A 14031-nucleotide genomic window follows, 5' to 3' on the forward strand; every position below is an offset into this window, starting at 1 on the left:
TTTCATAATAATACTATGACATTAAAATTTTAATACAGTAAATGCTGATAGACATAGCCAACCTAAACAAAAGCTCCTGGGGGAAGGGATCCTCAATAAGTTTTCTTTTTTAATTTGGTTTATCTGTAAAGGGGTCCTGAGACAAAAAGGTTTGAGAACACGGGCACAGGGAGAAGAACATGCTATTACAACCTTAAGACCAAGGTTTGAATCCCAGCTCTGTCACTTTTTGTCAACTAACCTTGCTAGGCCTATCTCCCAGTCCAGAAAATGAGAGCATTGGACTAAACCTCCTTTCCAACTATAAAATCGTATTATACTTACCTCCTGGTTGCCATAACTCTCCTCCTGGTTCAGACGACCCTGCCCTCCCTAAGCCTAAGGGTTACAGCAGCTGGGACACTCATTTGACAGATCTAAATGCCCTTTCCTCCTCTCCAGAAGTTATCACCAAACCAATTATATCATAAGGTACTGGGTCCCAAAACATAAGCATGCATGTTTTAGAAATGCCTACAGAGATGCTAACACCTCCCCCCAGTTACTACTAAACTTACCTATACCTGACAAAACTTCAGCCAAACACATAACCACTTTCCTGAATCTGCAATGTTACAGTCTTTGTGTACTTTGATAGCATTACATTCAATCAGCAATGTTTCAAAACAACTCCCCCCGATCCCCTTTTTAAACTGAGGACTAGGATATATGACTTTTCCAGGATCCCATAGCAAGTGGCAAAAGAGAAATTAAAATTTGAGCCCTGAATTCTTAGTCTATTTATCAATCATATCATATTACACCTCAATAGTTTTTTCGGGGGGGGTGGGGGAGGTGAGGTAATCGGGGTTAAGTGACTTGCCCAGGCTCCCACAGCAAGTGTCAAATTTCTGAGGCTGTATTTGAACTCAAGTCCTGACTCCAGGGCCAGTGCTCTATCCATTGCGCCACCTAGATGCCCCTTAACTCAATAATTTAAGGAGCAAAATTGTTACTTCTTGTTATTTCTTTCCATATAACATGTATCTATTCTATTCAGTTGATGGAAAGCCTTTAACTATTTAATAAATAAATATATGCATCTCTGTGAAAGGCACAAAGCTAGATGGTTAAAAAGATATCAAAATGAGGAGACAATTCTTACTCTCAAGGAGCTAGTAACATACAAGTAAAAAAAAAGACAAGAACAAAATAAACTATAAGACAAGATAGAATGGAAATGCCACATGAAATATACAAGCCAAGTTATCCCAGAAATCCAAAGGAAGGAGAAATAACAGTGGGTGGAAAGGATCATTTCAATAGGGTCTTTGAAATATTCTACATTTTAGATAGTTTTTCTCAATTTTGCAAAAAATACTTCCCCTATTATTCATTTTTAAAATTATTTTATGTACATCAAAGGCACACCCATCTTGGCTCTAATAATTCCTTTTATTTGGGAACTTTAAAAAGGCATCTTCCCTTCCTAAATAAGATAAAGATATTTCACTCTCATTTTTTTATAGTCCTCTTTTTTAAAGTCTTGTCTAGGTAGATTCCGCTGAGACAGTTATATTTTCCAGATAAATATCACCACCTACAAATAATGGTATAAACCCTGGTTGGCATAATAAGTAACTTTTTAAAATATATTACTATAATCTAATACTTTATTTAGTATTTTTGTAACTGTTCATTAAAAAAAACTTATTTTTTCTAAGATTTCCTTTTTTAGTTTTATTTTTGGCAGGTTTAAATATCAACACCATATCTGCCTCATAAAAAGTGCTGGATAGTATTTCATTTCTTTATTTTTTAGTAATCTATAATATGTAGATTATACCATCTTAGAAAATTTTAAAACTGTTTATCTGTGAATTCATCTGGGAGACAAGAAAAAATTGTGTAATTAACAAAATACATGAAATGGAAAATGAAAGAATGATTGAATAAAACAAGGCCAATACAATTGACAAATTTAACAGAAAAAGAAGAAAAAAGATACAAACAGGTACAATTCCAAATGAAAAAAGAAGAGATCACAACACAAAAGAAATTAAGTCTGGGGAACACAATAGGTGGACACAAAAACAAAGCTATAATCTAACAAATTGGAGAATGTAAAGAAAATAAATGGTTACCTAAAAAAATTAAATTACTCAAAATGACACAACAGGAAATTAAATACATTGATCTATCTTGGCTGAAGAGATTTTAAAAGTAACCCAAAAAAATTTCACAATAAAAACAAAAACCTGTCCTGGAAAGATTCACAGCCAAATTCTTTTAAACTTTCCAAGAATAAATAATCCATAATTATCACACAGATTATTTATATATATGAAGACAGAACCCTATCCAATTGTTTTTATAAGTAAATATGACACTGATCAAGACAACACTAAATGTGTGTTCTTTTTGACTTCTACTAGGCCTATGCCCCCATTAAAAAGATCAAAGAAAAAGGAAAAGGACCCATATGTGCAAAAATATTTACAGCAGCTCTCTGTTAAAGCAAAGAACTGGAAGCTAAGGAAATGCCCATCAACTGGAGAATGGTTGAACAAATTATGGTGCATCAACATGATGTAATATTGTCCCATCAGAAGTAATGAAAGGGATGGTTTCAGAGAAACCTTTGAAGATCCGTATTAACTGATGCAGTGAAGCAAAGTCAAGATAAGTTATACAATATCAGTGTTTAAAACAAAATAACTTCAAAAGACATGAGAAATTTCATCAATGCTATGACCAACCAAGTTTCCAAGACTGATGAAGTATGCTAACTAGTCCCTGAAGGAGAGATGGACTAAAATTGCAGAACACACATTTTCAGAGACAGCCAATGCAGAAATCTGTTTTGTTCTGCTTGCTTTTATATGTTAAAAAGAATTTTTCTTTGTCATTGAAACATGTTTAAAATACAGATTAAGAAAGAAAAAGCCCAATTTCCCTAAAGCAGATACAAAAACACACAATAAAATATTATCAAATAGATTACAACTCAACTTTAATGTAAGAATAAATAACAAAAACACAGAAAGAGAGAGGGCTACCTGGTTTCTTCTGGCTTTTAATTTCTGCTGTTGAAGACCTGTGACCTGGGTCTTGTATTTTATTGGAAGGGGGTTCTGTGCCCTGGTCAGGCTCAATCACCGCACCTCTCCAGCTATAATAGACAGGGAAACAATAATCAAAATGATTTAAGAACATGAAATTTATCAAGTAATTAAGCACCTATTTGTTTGGTTCTCCACTAGAAGCTGTAGTATTAGTCTCTACATCAAAGAAGCTTAAGTCTTATTAGAGAACACAGGGAATAATACAAGACAGTTAATACATACTAAATTATGTGGCACAATGCAAAGAAGACTGTACAGAATGGGTTGTATTTAAGGTAGGTAAGATTCCCTGGGGATATCAGTTCAGGATGATGTCTTTAGGGAATGACAAAACAACCACAGCCTTTCAATGAGAGTTCAAACTTCTGTGAACTGATCACTCTTAAGGGTAAAAGAGGAGTTAGCATAAGGATCCCAGCACAGTCTTGACCATAGCAGGATACCAGTTGTTGCTACTAATTATTTTCACCAAGAACAAAAGGATAATCATTAAGACACTCTGCTGCAGGACAAAGTTTTTGGTTTTCTAAAGCTTAGTGAGCCCTACCATTTAGCAAAAGAACATCATGATATAGATAGGAGGGAGAAAGTATTTCCACTGACCAAAAGGAAACTAATTACTATTTCAATAAGCTACAAACCTAGAATTCTGCTTTTTATGCCAATGCTAGGGGGAGGCTTATTGTACCAGAGGTGGAATATTTTGCTATCATATGAGCAATGCTGTTTCTTTTTATTTGCTTGCAAGCACAGAATACAATAAAAATGCTCGTTACTGTATGGCCCTGGGCAAGTCATTTAACCCCAAATGCCTTGCAAAACAAAAAAAAACCCTTTTTCATTTCTAAAATATATAGAAAACTGAGTCAAACTTATAAGAATACAAGTCATCCCCCAAATGATAAATGGTCAAAGGATATGAACAGACAGTTCTCAGATGAAGAAATTAAAGCCATCTATAGTCAGTCATACTAAAAAATGCTCTAAATCACTACTGATTAGAGAAATGCAAATCAAAACAACTCTGAGGTACCACATCAAATCTATCAGATTGGCCAACATGACAAAATAGGAAAATGATAAATGATGGAGATGTGGGAAAATTGGAACACTAATGCATTGTTGGTGGAGTTGTGAAGTGATCCAACCCTTTTGGAGAGCAATTTGGAACTATGCCCAAAGGGCTATAAAAATGTGCATACCCTTTGACCCAGCAACAGCACCTCTAGGGCTACAACCCAGAGAGATTATACAAATGAGAAAAGGACCCACATATACAAAAATATTGATAGCAGCTCTTTTTGTGATGGCAAAGAACTGGAAATTGAGAGGATACCCATCAATTGGGGAATGGCTGAAAAAGTTGTGGTATATGAATGTAATGTAATATACCATTGTGCTATAAGAAATGATGAACAGGCTGACTTCAGAAAAACCTGAAAAGACTTGTATGGTATGATGCTGAGTGAAGTGAGCAGAACCAGAAGAACACTGTACACAGTAACAGCCACATTGTGTGATGACTAACTTTGATAGACTTAACTCTTCTCAGCAATACAAGGATCTAAGACATCTCCAAACGCCTCATGATGGAAAATGCTATCCACAAAGAAAGAACTACGGAGTTCGAATGCAGATCAAAGCATACTATTTGCTATTTTTTTTCTTCTGTTGTGTTTTGTTTCCTCTTTCTGATGATTCCTCCTATTGGTTCTAATTCTTCCTTACAACATTACTAATATGAAAATATGTTTAATAGGAATATACATGTATAGCCTATATCAGATTGCCTGCCATCTTGGGGAGGGAGGGCAAGAAAAATTTAAAACTCAACAGCTTAAGGAAGTGATTGCTGATAATTCAAAAAAATTTTAAAAATTTAGAATGAAAAAAAAAACCTGCATAGCATAAAGGTTTTCCGCATAAAAAACGCTGCCAGGTAAATGATACACACCATCGTTGTGAGAACTAGAAACAATTTACAACTGCCCAGAGAACTGAAAGTGCTCAGCTAATGGGAAGAGAATGCCACCTCCACAACTCTCATAAGCAACCTAAATGGCAGGAAGCTGCCAATAACTCAAAGCATTCATCTTAGAAGAGTAGCTCTACCCACAAGATAGAGGAAAGACAGATTAAATATTCACCAATGTGTGTGGAGGTTCCATTCCATCTCCTAACTTTGACTCCTTGTCCCCACTTACACTCTCCCCTCCACAAAAACCAAACAAAACCCCCAAACCTCACCTTATTCCATCTCAAAATGTAATAGCTAATGGATTCAAAAGAGAAAAAACTACTAGGGGTTTTGCATTCTGGGAAAGGCTTCTAGACTAGCTGTTTCTGGTTTTTATTTTTCATGTAACCTGCATAATTATTAACCCATAAGGCAGAATCAATAGATAATATATAGTCTGGACAAGGCAAAAGATAAGTTGGTTTTTGTTTTCTGGGTTATTTTTTTTGGGGGGGGGGTGATGGTGAGATTTTCTTTCCAAAAAGCAAAGCTCAAACCATCCTAATATCTATGTTTTGTCTTGCAACAAGTAACAAGATATTGTTATGATACCTAATAACAGTCCTCTCAGATTTATTCTCCTTGCTGGCCTGGCCATGTTCCTCCTCCAGCCTCTTGGTGTCATCATCATGTGACCTTTCCTTCAGATCTTCCTGTGGAGCTTTGATCTGTAGATTCACAAGCCTCCCTCGACGAGGATTTCGAGTTTTCTGTAAGAGATGTAAGCACTTCCCATGAAATTAATTGCACCTACTCTAATGGGGTTTTTTAATATCCCTATTCTCAAGCACAGCAGAGTAGCTTACATCAAAGAAAACATGAAAATTATTAAAATAGTATACAGTTTCAGGTGCCCATAAAGCTTCAGATCCTTGTTTCTATGACATGGCTAAAACAAAAGAGAAACTATCAGACTAACCAGCACAGCTTGACAGAAATTCTAAAGGCTTCCCCCTTGATAACTTCCTCCATGCAAGTAGTAAGTTATCTGCTGACACCCTGAAAACCTACAAATAGCAGTCTAGCAGATATAGAGTTCCAACACCAAAAGCCCTGAAGGCTAGTATCACAAATTTGAAATGAGGAGAACAGCACTGTTTCATTCATGGTGAAAATGCCTATATTAATTTAAGCATGAATGCCCAATTCCCTAAAGGTACATCCCTAAAAGTTGCTATGGACTCCTAGATGAAAAAAGGATTAGATAATGTAGCAAAGTAAAGAAGGTGGCAAAAGAATGCTTCCAGACCTGTTACTTTAGACCTAGACATTTCCTTCCAGAACTGGAATTGGTTTTTCTCAGCTTTATGTGGCCCTATCTGTCTCTCACTCTCATACAGCTCTACATGGATTTTTAGCTTGCCAAACTTGTACTAGACCCTTCCTCTTCTCCACCCACACTGTAATAAAGGGCCAACAATGGCTGCTTGAGTTCAAAATATACAGATTCAGTCTACCGTACAGCTGAGGCTGCATGTAGTTGACTCTCCAAACTAAAAATGATGAAATTCTAGTGGTATGTTTCAGAAAAGGGAGAAGGGCTCATCCTTTAAAGCTTTACCCTCTGAACTCAACCCCTGATAGCTGTAGAGTTAGAAGCATCCTTTTGCAGAGATACACTATCGTTACCCACACAAGCCATTTACAAAAACTGCTACAAGTCTACAATAAGTGGAAAAAAACAAAAAACAAAAAAAACACCAGTAAGGACCTCTATGGAACATAATGTCCCCAATTTAGTTCATTTTTTACATGCAAAAAGCACTGAGAAAATGCAACTCTTCCAAATAGAACATATGAAAGAAAGCTCATTTCCTGCCATACCGCCCCCTCCACATTCATCCCCCAAATGACTTCCAGAAGATTGGCTTACATAATGCTTTTAAGCAATAAAAATGTACTTGCAAAGGGGGGAAAAAAATTCACATGTTCCTTTCACAAAATTACAGAGCATTAATGGACAAAAATGGGCCCAATAAAATCAATGATGTGCTTTTCTCCTCTTTAAAGATGACAATAAGCTTAGAAATGTACCGTACCCTTAGAAACCAACAATATTTTTTTTTCCCAAGCACACACAAAAAGTACTTATAGCCATTAATGAAGCACTGTGCCAGTCTCTTTTAGTAGTTTCTATATAACCTCACAAATGTTTCTTCCATTAAATCAACTATACTTCAGAAGTTACATTAAATTTCAAGAGATCATTCTTAAGAGCTGCAAAAAAGGGCATATTCTGAAAGCTCAAGGTTATGGATTAGATAAGATTAACTAAGTAAAAGGTACTCAAATAAACTATGGCATACAAATCTCCCTGGACTTTGAGATAGCAATATTTGCAGAACCAAATGATAAATTCGGAGGAAACTCTTCACAACTGAAGAAAAATTCATCATAGCTCTGTGCTCTTTACATCATAATTCCCAAAGTATATTTAAGGGTTTGTTTACAGATCTCATTAAGAAACTGTAATGGAGGAAAAACATTTCTAACTCAAGTCTTAAGAGGTAAATAAAATGTAAAAATATAGCACTTTTGAAATGCCTTTGAATTAATCAATGGGAAAACTGATTTAAACAGACATTTAATAGAAATAAATGTAAACAGAAACGCTTTTTTTCTGAGAACGTCTCTACCTACAAAACTAGTTATGATGTCTTACATGCTTTGGACAAGCTACTTGGCCTCTCTGGGCCTCAGGGTCTTTATCTGTAGAACAAAGAGTTTTAAATTACGTCTTAGAAGCCCCTCCCAGCTCATATTCTAGCAACTATTCTGGCATTCCTCCTAGCCTTGCTTTGAAACACCCCTTCCCCTCAATATCTCCTTCTAAGAGGTTATCATACCATCATCAAAACACATTGAATTTTAATGCACTTTAAGAAACTATGGCATTCTTAGCACCTTTGGGAAGAAGTGTACCCTCATACTTCAAACAAACTTAGAGAGTAAAGTGCAGAAATGATAGCATGCAATGCTACTCTAAAACAATAACTTTTAGCTGAACTAGAGCTAAGGTGGCACGGTGGATAAAATGCTTGGCCTGCTTTCAGGAAGACTGAATTCATATGCAGTCTCAAGACATTTACCAGCTGTGTGATCCTGGGCAAGTCACTTAAGCTGTTTGCCTCAATTTCCTCAAAAGTAAAACGGGGATAATAATAACACCTACCTCCCAAGGTTATTGTGAGGATCAAATTAGATACTAATTGTAAAGTGTTTAGCAGAGTGCCTAGCACATAGTAGGCTCTATAAATACTATTACTGTTGTTGTATTTATTATTATTTACACCACTACAGCTGACTACATGGTTACCACAGCTTCCATTATAACAAAGTCTGTAAAATACCTGAGGCAAAATCTCAGGAAAGTCACCCTGATTAGCATCTGCTTTCTGAGGAGCTGCTAAAACAGCTGGATTTAGTTCAGGAATGTCAAGTTCTATCTTCTGTTCTTCTGATGATCTGCTGGTGAAGGCTACATATGAAAGTACATCTTAGTATATAAAATGCTTTGAGGAGTAACATTGATTAAAAATCATTAGGAAAAAAACTCCAACATTTATTACCCATATACGACAGAAATATATTCTCCCAGGAAAGTTTTTATAGAGTCAAGAAGAGATGAATGATAATCACTCACCTCCAAAAGGCTTGCCTGAGTTCACAATATTCTGACAAAACTATTACTTTTCAAAGCCAAATAAAAAATAAAGGCAAGTTAGCAATTTCTCCTGGAAAATTGGAACAGATTTAGTCTCTCCCATTGAAAGTGACTATAATTAGCAAATTTAAAAGGGATCTAATACCTTACTAGAACAGCCTTCTATTATGAATACAAATATTAAAGAAACATAATTTTGAATTATGATCAAATTGGTTTTCTTCAATGACTTCCATACTAAAACACCCAACAAACTTTTAACTACATTTAAAATGGAATGAATAATAAAAAAATACTAGGAAAGCAACCAGATTATGACAAATCAACATCTAGACCTTTTCCATAAAGCCAATGAGGCAAGCAGTCTAGCATCTCTACTGACCTTGGTGGTTCACCAATCTGGTGCCATGTCATGTTATCCACAGACTCATTAATTCACTCTAGAACTCATCTCCTGCTTAGTCAACATGCAACATAAAAATAACTTTTAGATGCAAACTGTTCTGATACCTCTCCCGTGGTTAGCCATATTGATGTAGGAAATGAGTCCACAGACAGCAAGAAAGGCAAAGAAGAAAAGAATTATATTCCGTTGCAGTCGTGATAACTGTTTCCATTTCTAGAAAAAAAGAGAAAAAAATACTTTTTTTTACTGAAGATAACACAGTAACTGAATAGAGCTACTGAAAAATCTCTACCACATTCCAAAAATAGTCCGGGGAAAGAATGCAAGTGCTAAGTTCTGTTGTTTACTTTGAACAAGAATAAATTATTTCTGAACATGTTATATACCCTGTTTGGATAGGGACGATAACATAACGTGCTGGAACATGCCAGATGAGAATAAATAACTTATTTCAAAACTCTTTCTAGTCAAACTCACTGGGAAAAGAGTCATCAGGTATAGGTGCTCAGGAAGTAAACTTATTTCCTTTATGTTTGGTTTACATAAGAGCATTAAATGAGTCATGTTTCTCATTAGGACACTAAGGGGGATGTGTGAACTTGATTACAACAATTATTTGTGTACATTTCTGAGCCCCCATACAGTAAGTTCTTTTTTTCAGCTTTGTATCCCTAGAATCTAGGACACTATACGGTTTAGGGTACTATATATAGTAGGTCCTAATGTTGTTTAATTTGATCAAGCAAGGAAGCATTTATTAAGCACCTACTATATACCAGGAAATGGGGGCACAAATATAAAAGAGAGTCCTGGTCCTCAAAGACTTTATAGCCAGTAATAATATACTCAAACATGCCATCCTTTAAGTAGAATATCATAGTGAACAGGAAGAGATAGGTCAAGGAAATAATGGAAGTCAATCTATAGTACATCTCTAACCATTGTAAACAAAGTTGTAGTAAAAAACATAACAAAATACTCCACATATTTTTTTTGGACATGGGAATTTGCATTTCTTACTTTCTCAATTTGGGGAGAGGGGGAATGGAGTGTGGAGGTGTATCTTGAAAAAAATTTTTAGGGGCAGCTGTGTGGCGCAGTGGATAGAGCACCGGCCCTGAAGTCAGGAGGACCCGAGTTCAAATCTGGCCTCAGACCAAACACTTGACACTTACTAGCTGTGTGACCCTGGGCAAGTCACTTAACCCCAATTGCCTAAAAAAATAATAAAAAAGAAAAAGAAAAAAAAATTTTAAAAATAAAAGAAGCTGATACTAGAACTTCTTGAGAAGAAGAGTGACATAGCAAAAAACCAAAACCAAACCCCAAGCCCCCCCAAAAAAACCATTCAGCCTGGGGCATGGAATTGGGGGTGGCACAGGGCATGATATTGTATAATACACAGAAATGAAACTGGAAGCTTCCTCAAATAGCATGCTAAATGACCATAAACAGGTGTTCAAGCTGTCTTTGTTCTAGAAGTAGTCTTTCAAAACCCTCTTATAAAAAAAAACTTTCAAATCTGGCCTCAGATACATAACACTTACTAGCTTTATGACTCTGGACAAGTCACTTAACCCCAACTGCCTTACCAAAAAACAAACAAACAAAACACCTCTTGTATCCCAGGAGAACTCGCCAGCTCCATCAGTCTCTTAAAGATCTGGCAATGGGCTGCCCAGAAGTGTGACTAGATGACACTGTGGGCATCAATTCAGAGACAGGTTTGTCTGTCAGCACTCAACTTAAGTAGGTAGTGGGGTCACAGGTGGCTATGGAGCACAGCTTTCCTCAGAAAAGATAGAATACCTAACAGCAAGGACTCCCCACCAGTTAACTTGCTGTTTCTATTCTGCAAGGTTGAACAGCAATGTCAAAGAGAAGAAGAAAATATTCCTGTTCCCTAAAAAGCAAATATACCTCTCAATACTAACCCTTATCTTTGAGGGGACTGAAGGAGAAAGAAAGGGGCAGGTAATTAAGTTTGGTTCCTCCTGCCCTAGAACACACACAATTTCCCTTTTACTCTCCAAACTCAATGCTTCTTCATTTCTTCTATGTGACTGGTCTTGGTCCAATCCTCTAGCAAACACATCCTTCAACTTTCCTCTTCCTTCTACTCACACCACCCCAAAGCCCCTTTTCTGCCTGGCCAGGTCCCATCTTTTATCAGGCCCAAGTCCAGTACCACCTCCCTCTCTATCCCTATCACCAACATCAGTTCTTCCCAGTAGTTAACTAATTTTCTACAACTGTAAATAAGTGGAGGTAGGGACCCCTTGCAGTCATTATTACTATTCTTACTGGTGCTACTGCCACTCATACTTTATTAAGACTACTACCCCTGCCCTGACGCTCAGGGTCCGCTCCAGCCTGGGCCTTACTGGACAGTAGAGCTGCTACAGCCTCTGTAACTGCTACTAATATCAATAATCATAATAATAAATAGCAGATAGCATTTATACAACACTTTAATATTTGCAAAGTGCTTTACACACATCATCTCATTTGATCCTCAGTGAGGCAGGTGTTATTATCCTCATTATAAAAGTAAGAATCCTGAGGCTGACTGACACATTAAAGTACCTTGTCCAGACACTAGTAATCATCTGATGTTAATTTCAAATTAAGGTCTCACTGTCTCCAAGTCCAGCACTCTGTTTACTAATCAATGGTATAACCAAACACTACCCATCTATCATGGGCAATAGTTCCTTGATGTACTCATGCAGTAATTTCTTTAGAAAATATTTTGTTTTCTTTTCCATGCTCTGTCTAATCTTACTTTCCAGCTATCTCTGTATTGTGAATTTTGTATTCTGCTTCCCCCCCAAGTTAGTGTTATGTATGGCAGGACAGCAAGTTTCCTGTCTTTCTTGGGGGAGGTACAATTCTCTGGTGATTCCCTTAAGTAAGTCCACCTTACTCTAGGCCTCAGAGGAATGGGTAAATTGACAGTATAGTTGATCATGAGGGAAGTAAGAAAGAGAATGGAACAAATATTACTATTTCTTGAACCAGATTAGATCCATCTCCCACTCGTGACCAAAAACACAGCTTTCTGTTCTTTCCTGACTCCCTCCCTCCCTAAACAGCTCCGTGGCCTGTCCCCACTCCAACTCTCCCACTTCATACAGTCAAGAATTTACTGTCTTTCCAACACCCCTCAGTAATTCAGTTCAGTAACACTGTCCTCCACCAATCAACCCTCCAATCTACCAAGATTCTAATCTTTCCTCAAAATGATAATAAAAACTCAAATCTACATAGTTTTATGCCTAAATATTATTGTCCCTATCTCATAAATGAAGAAACTAAGGCTCAAAGTGGTTAAGGAATTAATTCAGAATCACAGGACCCTATCTCTTCCCCAACTTCACCGCTGCCTCATACCCTATGTCCCTAGTCGATTCTTCCCTGTCCATGCCCCTAATCGTGTGCCCACTCCAGGTCCTCCCCAGCCCTGCTATTGCCCCAGAACCAGGACTGAACAGTTCTCTCACTTACTCTTAGCACCTGCTCCTTTATTCTCCCAGCCCTCTCACACAAGCTCTCTGTTTCAGGCCTCACTCTCCCATCTCTCCTACGCCTCAGGCCTTACCTGTAAGAGATGCCCAGCTCAGTTCCCAAACCCAACTTGATCCCCAGCTTCATGCACTAAATGAAACTTTCTCCATTTCTCCACCCTTTATTGCAAGCCCTCCTTGTTTAGCAGTGCCCCCATTCTCTGGGTAAGACCTCACCAGTTAGCAGGAACTCCGCCTCCCCCCCCCTTTCTCAAGGCCGGCTCTTTCATCATTCCCACTAAGAAAATCCACCCAGGCCTTTCCAGACAGCAGCCAGGGATTCCTCTCCAATCTGCAATAACCCCACCCCTCAAACACTCTCTCCTCCCCAGCCAGGAGCCTGACCTCTCCTATCAGCATAAGGAGAACTTCCTTAGCACCTCTCACCCTTGCGCTTCCAGTCCCAATACCACCTCCAGGGCACATAGCCCTGGGTCTCGCTCACACCCTTGGCCCCACCTTGACTCTTCCCCCAGTCCACAGTCCCCAGCCCTTTCCCCCTCCCCGATCCCCACACGCTTAAAGTCCCAGCACACTTTACCATCGGGTCCCACTCCTCCCACCAGGCCCTGCCCTGCCCTTCCCCGGGGCCCGGTGCACTCGGGACACCTCCATTCCCCTCCCCACCCACAGGTGTTGTCTGCCCCTTCTCCCAGGGTCCGTGCTCCCTCCTCCCTCCCATGCCCCTACTCCAGGCCTTTCCCAGCCTCACTGCTGCCCCGCCCCCCAGATCCGTAGTCCCTTCCTCGCTCTCCACACCCCCAACCCTGGGCTCCCTCCACGTCCAGCCCCACTGCTGCCCCCGGACCTCAAACGAATAAGCAGCCGCTACCTCAGGCACCCAGTACCCTTTTCTCTTCCCAAACCTTCAACGCCGCGGACTCGCTCCAGACCCCCAGAGCCTTCTTCCCCGCCCCTCCCCAGCCCCTGCCGCAGCAGCTGTGGTTGCTCCGTCCCCCTCCCCGGGTCCCCCCACCCCCAGCCCCTCAGGCCCCTCCGGCCCGGGCCTCACCCGCCAGCAGAGGCGCCGCCGCCTCCAGTACTTGCTCCCGCCGCCGCCGCCCTGGGACCGCTCCCCCAAGTTCAGAGTCACCGCGAAGAAGTCCTGCCTCGGAGACGGCGGGTACATGGCAGCTGCCGGACCGGGCTAGCGGCCGAGGCACGTCAGGAGGCCGGGCTAGGAGCAGCCACCAGCTCACCGCCTCCTTGCCGCCCACCGCCGACCGCCATAGCCACGACGCCGCCGCTGCCGCCCAGACCCGCGGGGCAGAGGC

At 39.4% G+C, this 14031-nt stretch overlaps 1 protein-coding gene across 2 annotated transcripts in view; it reads right to left on the minus strand.

Moving 5' to 3' along the window:
- MAN1B1 (mannosidase alpha class 1B member 1) overlaps window positions 1-14031 on the minus strand; it is a 39583-nt gene extending 25552 nt beyond the window's left edge. For both annotated transcript variants that reach the window (XM_020981799.2, XM_020981797.2), the window contains exons 1-5: window positions 13770-14031; window positions 9296-9404; window positions 8472-8599; window positions 5674-5831; window positions 3039-3151 (exon numbers count right to left, since the gene is read on the minus strand). In XM_020981799.2, coding sequence (XP_020837458.1) covers window positions 3039-3151; window positions 5674-5831; window positions 8472-8599; window positions 9296-9404; window positions 13770-13886 — 625 coding nt within the window. In that variant the 5' untranslated portion in view covers window positions 13887-14031. The remainder of the gene's footprint in view (window positions 1-3038; window positions 3152-5673; window positions 5832-8471; window positions 8600-9295; window positions 9405-13769) is intronic.

Source organism: Phascolarctos cinereus, unplaced genomic scaffold, assembly GCF_003287225.1.
Source record: "Phascolarctos cinereus isolate Bilbo 61053 unplaced genomic scaffold, phaCin_HiC Scaffold_2;HRSCAF=192, whole genome shotgun sequence".
Classification (NCBI taxonomy): Eukaryota; Metazoa; Chordata; class Mammalia; order Diprotodontia; family Phascolarctidae; genus Phascolarctos; species Phascolarctos cinereus.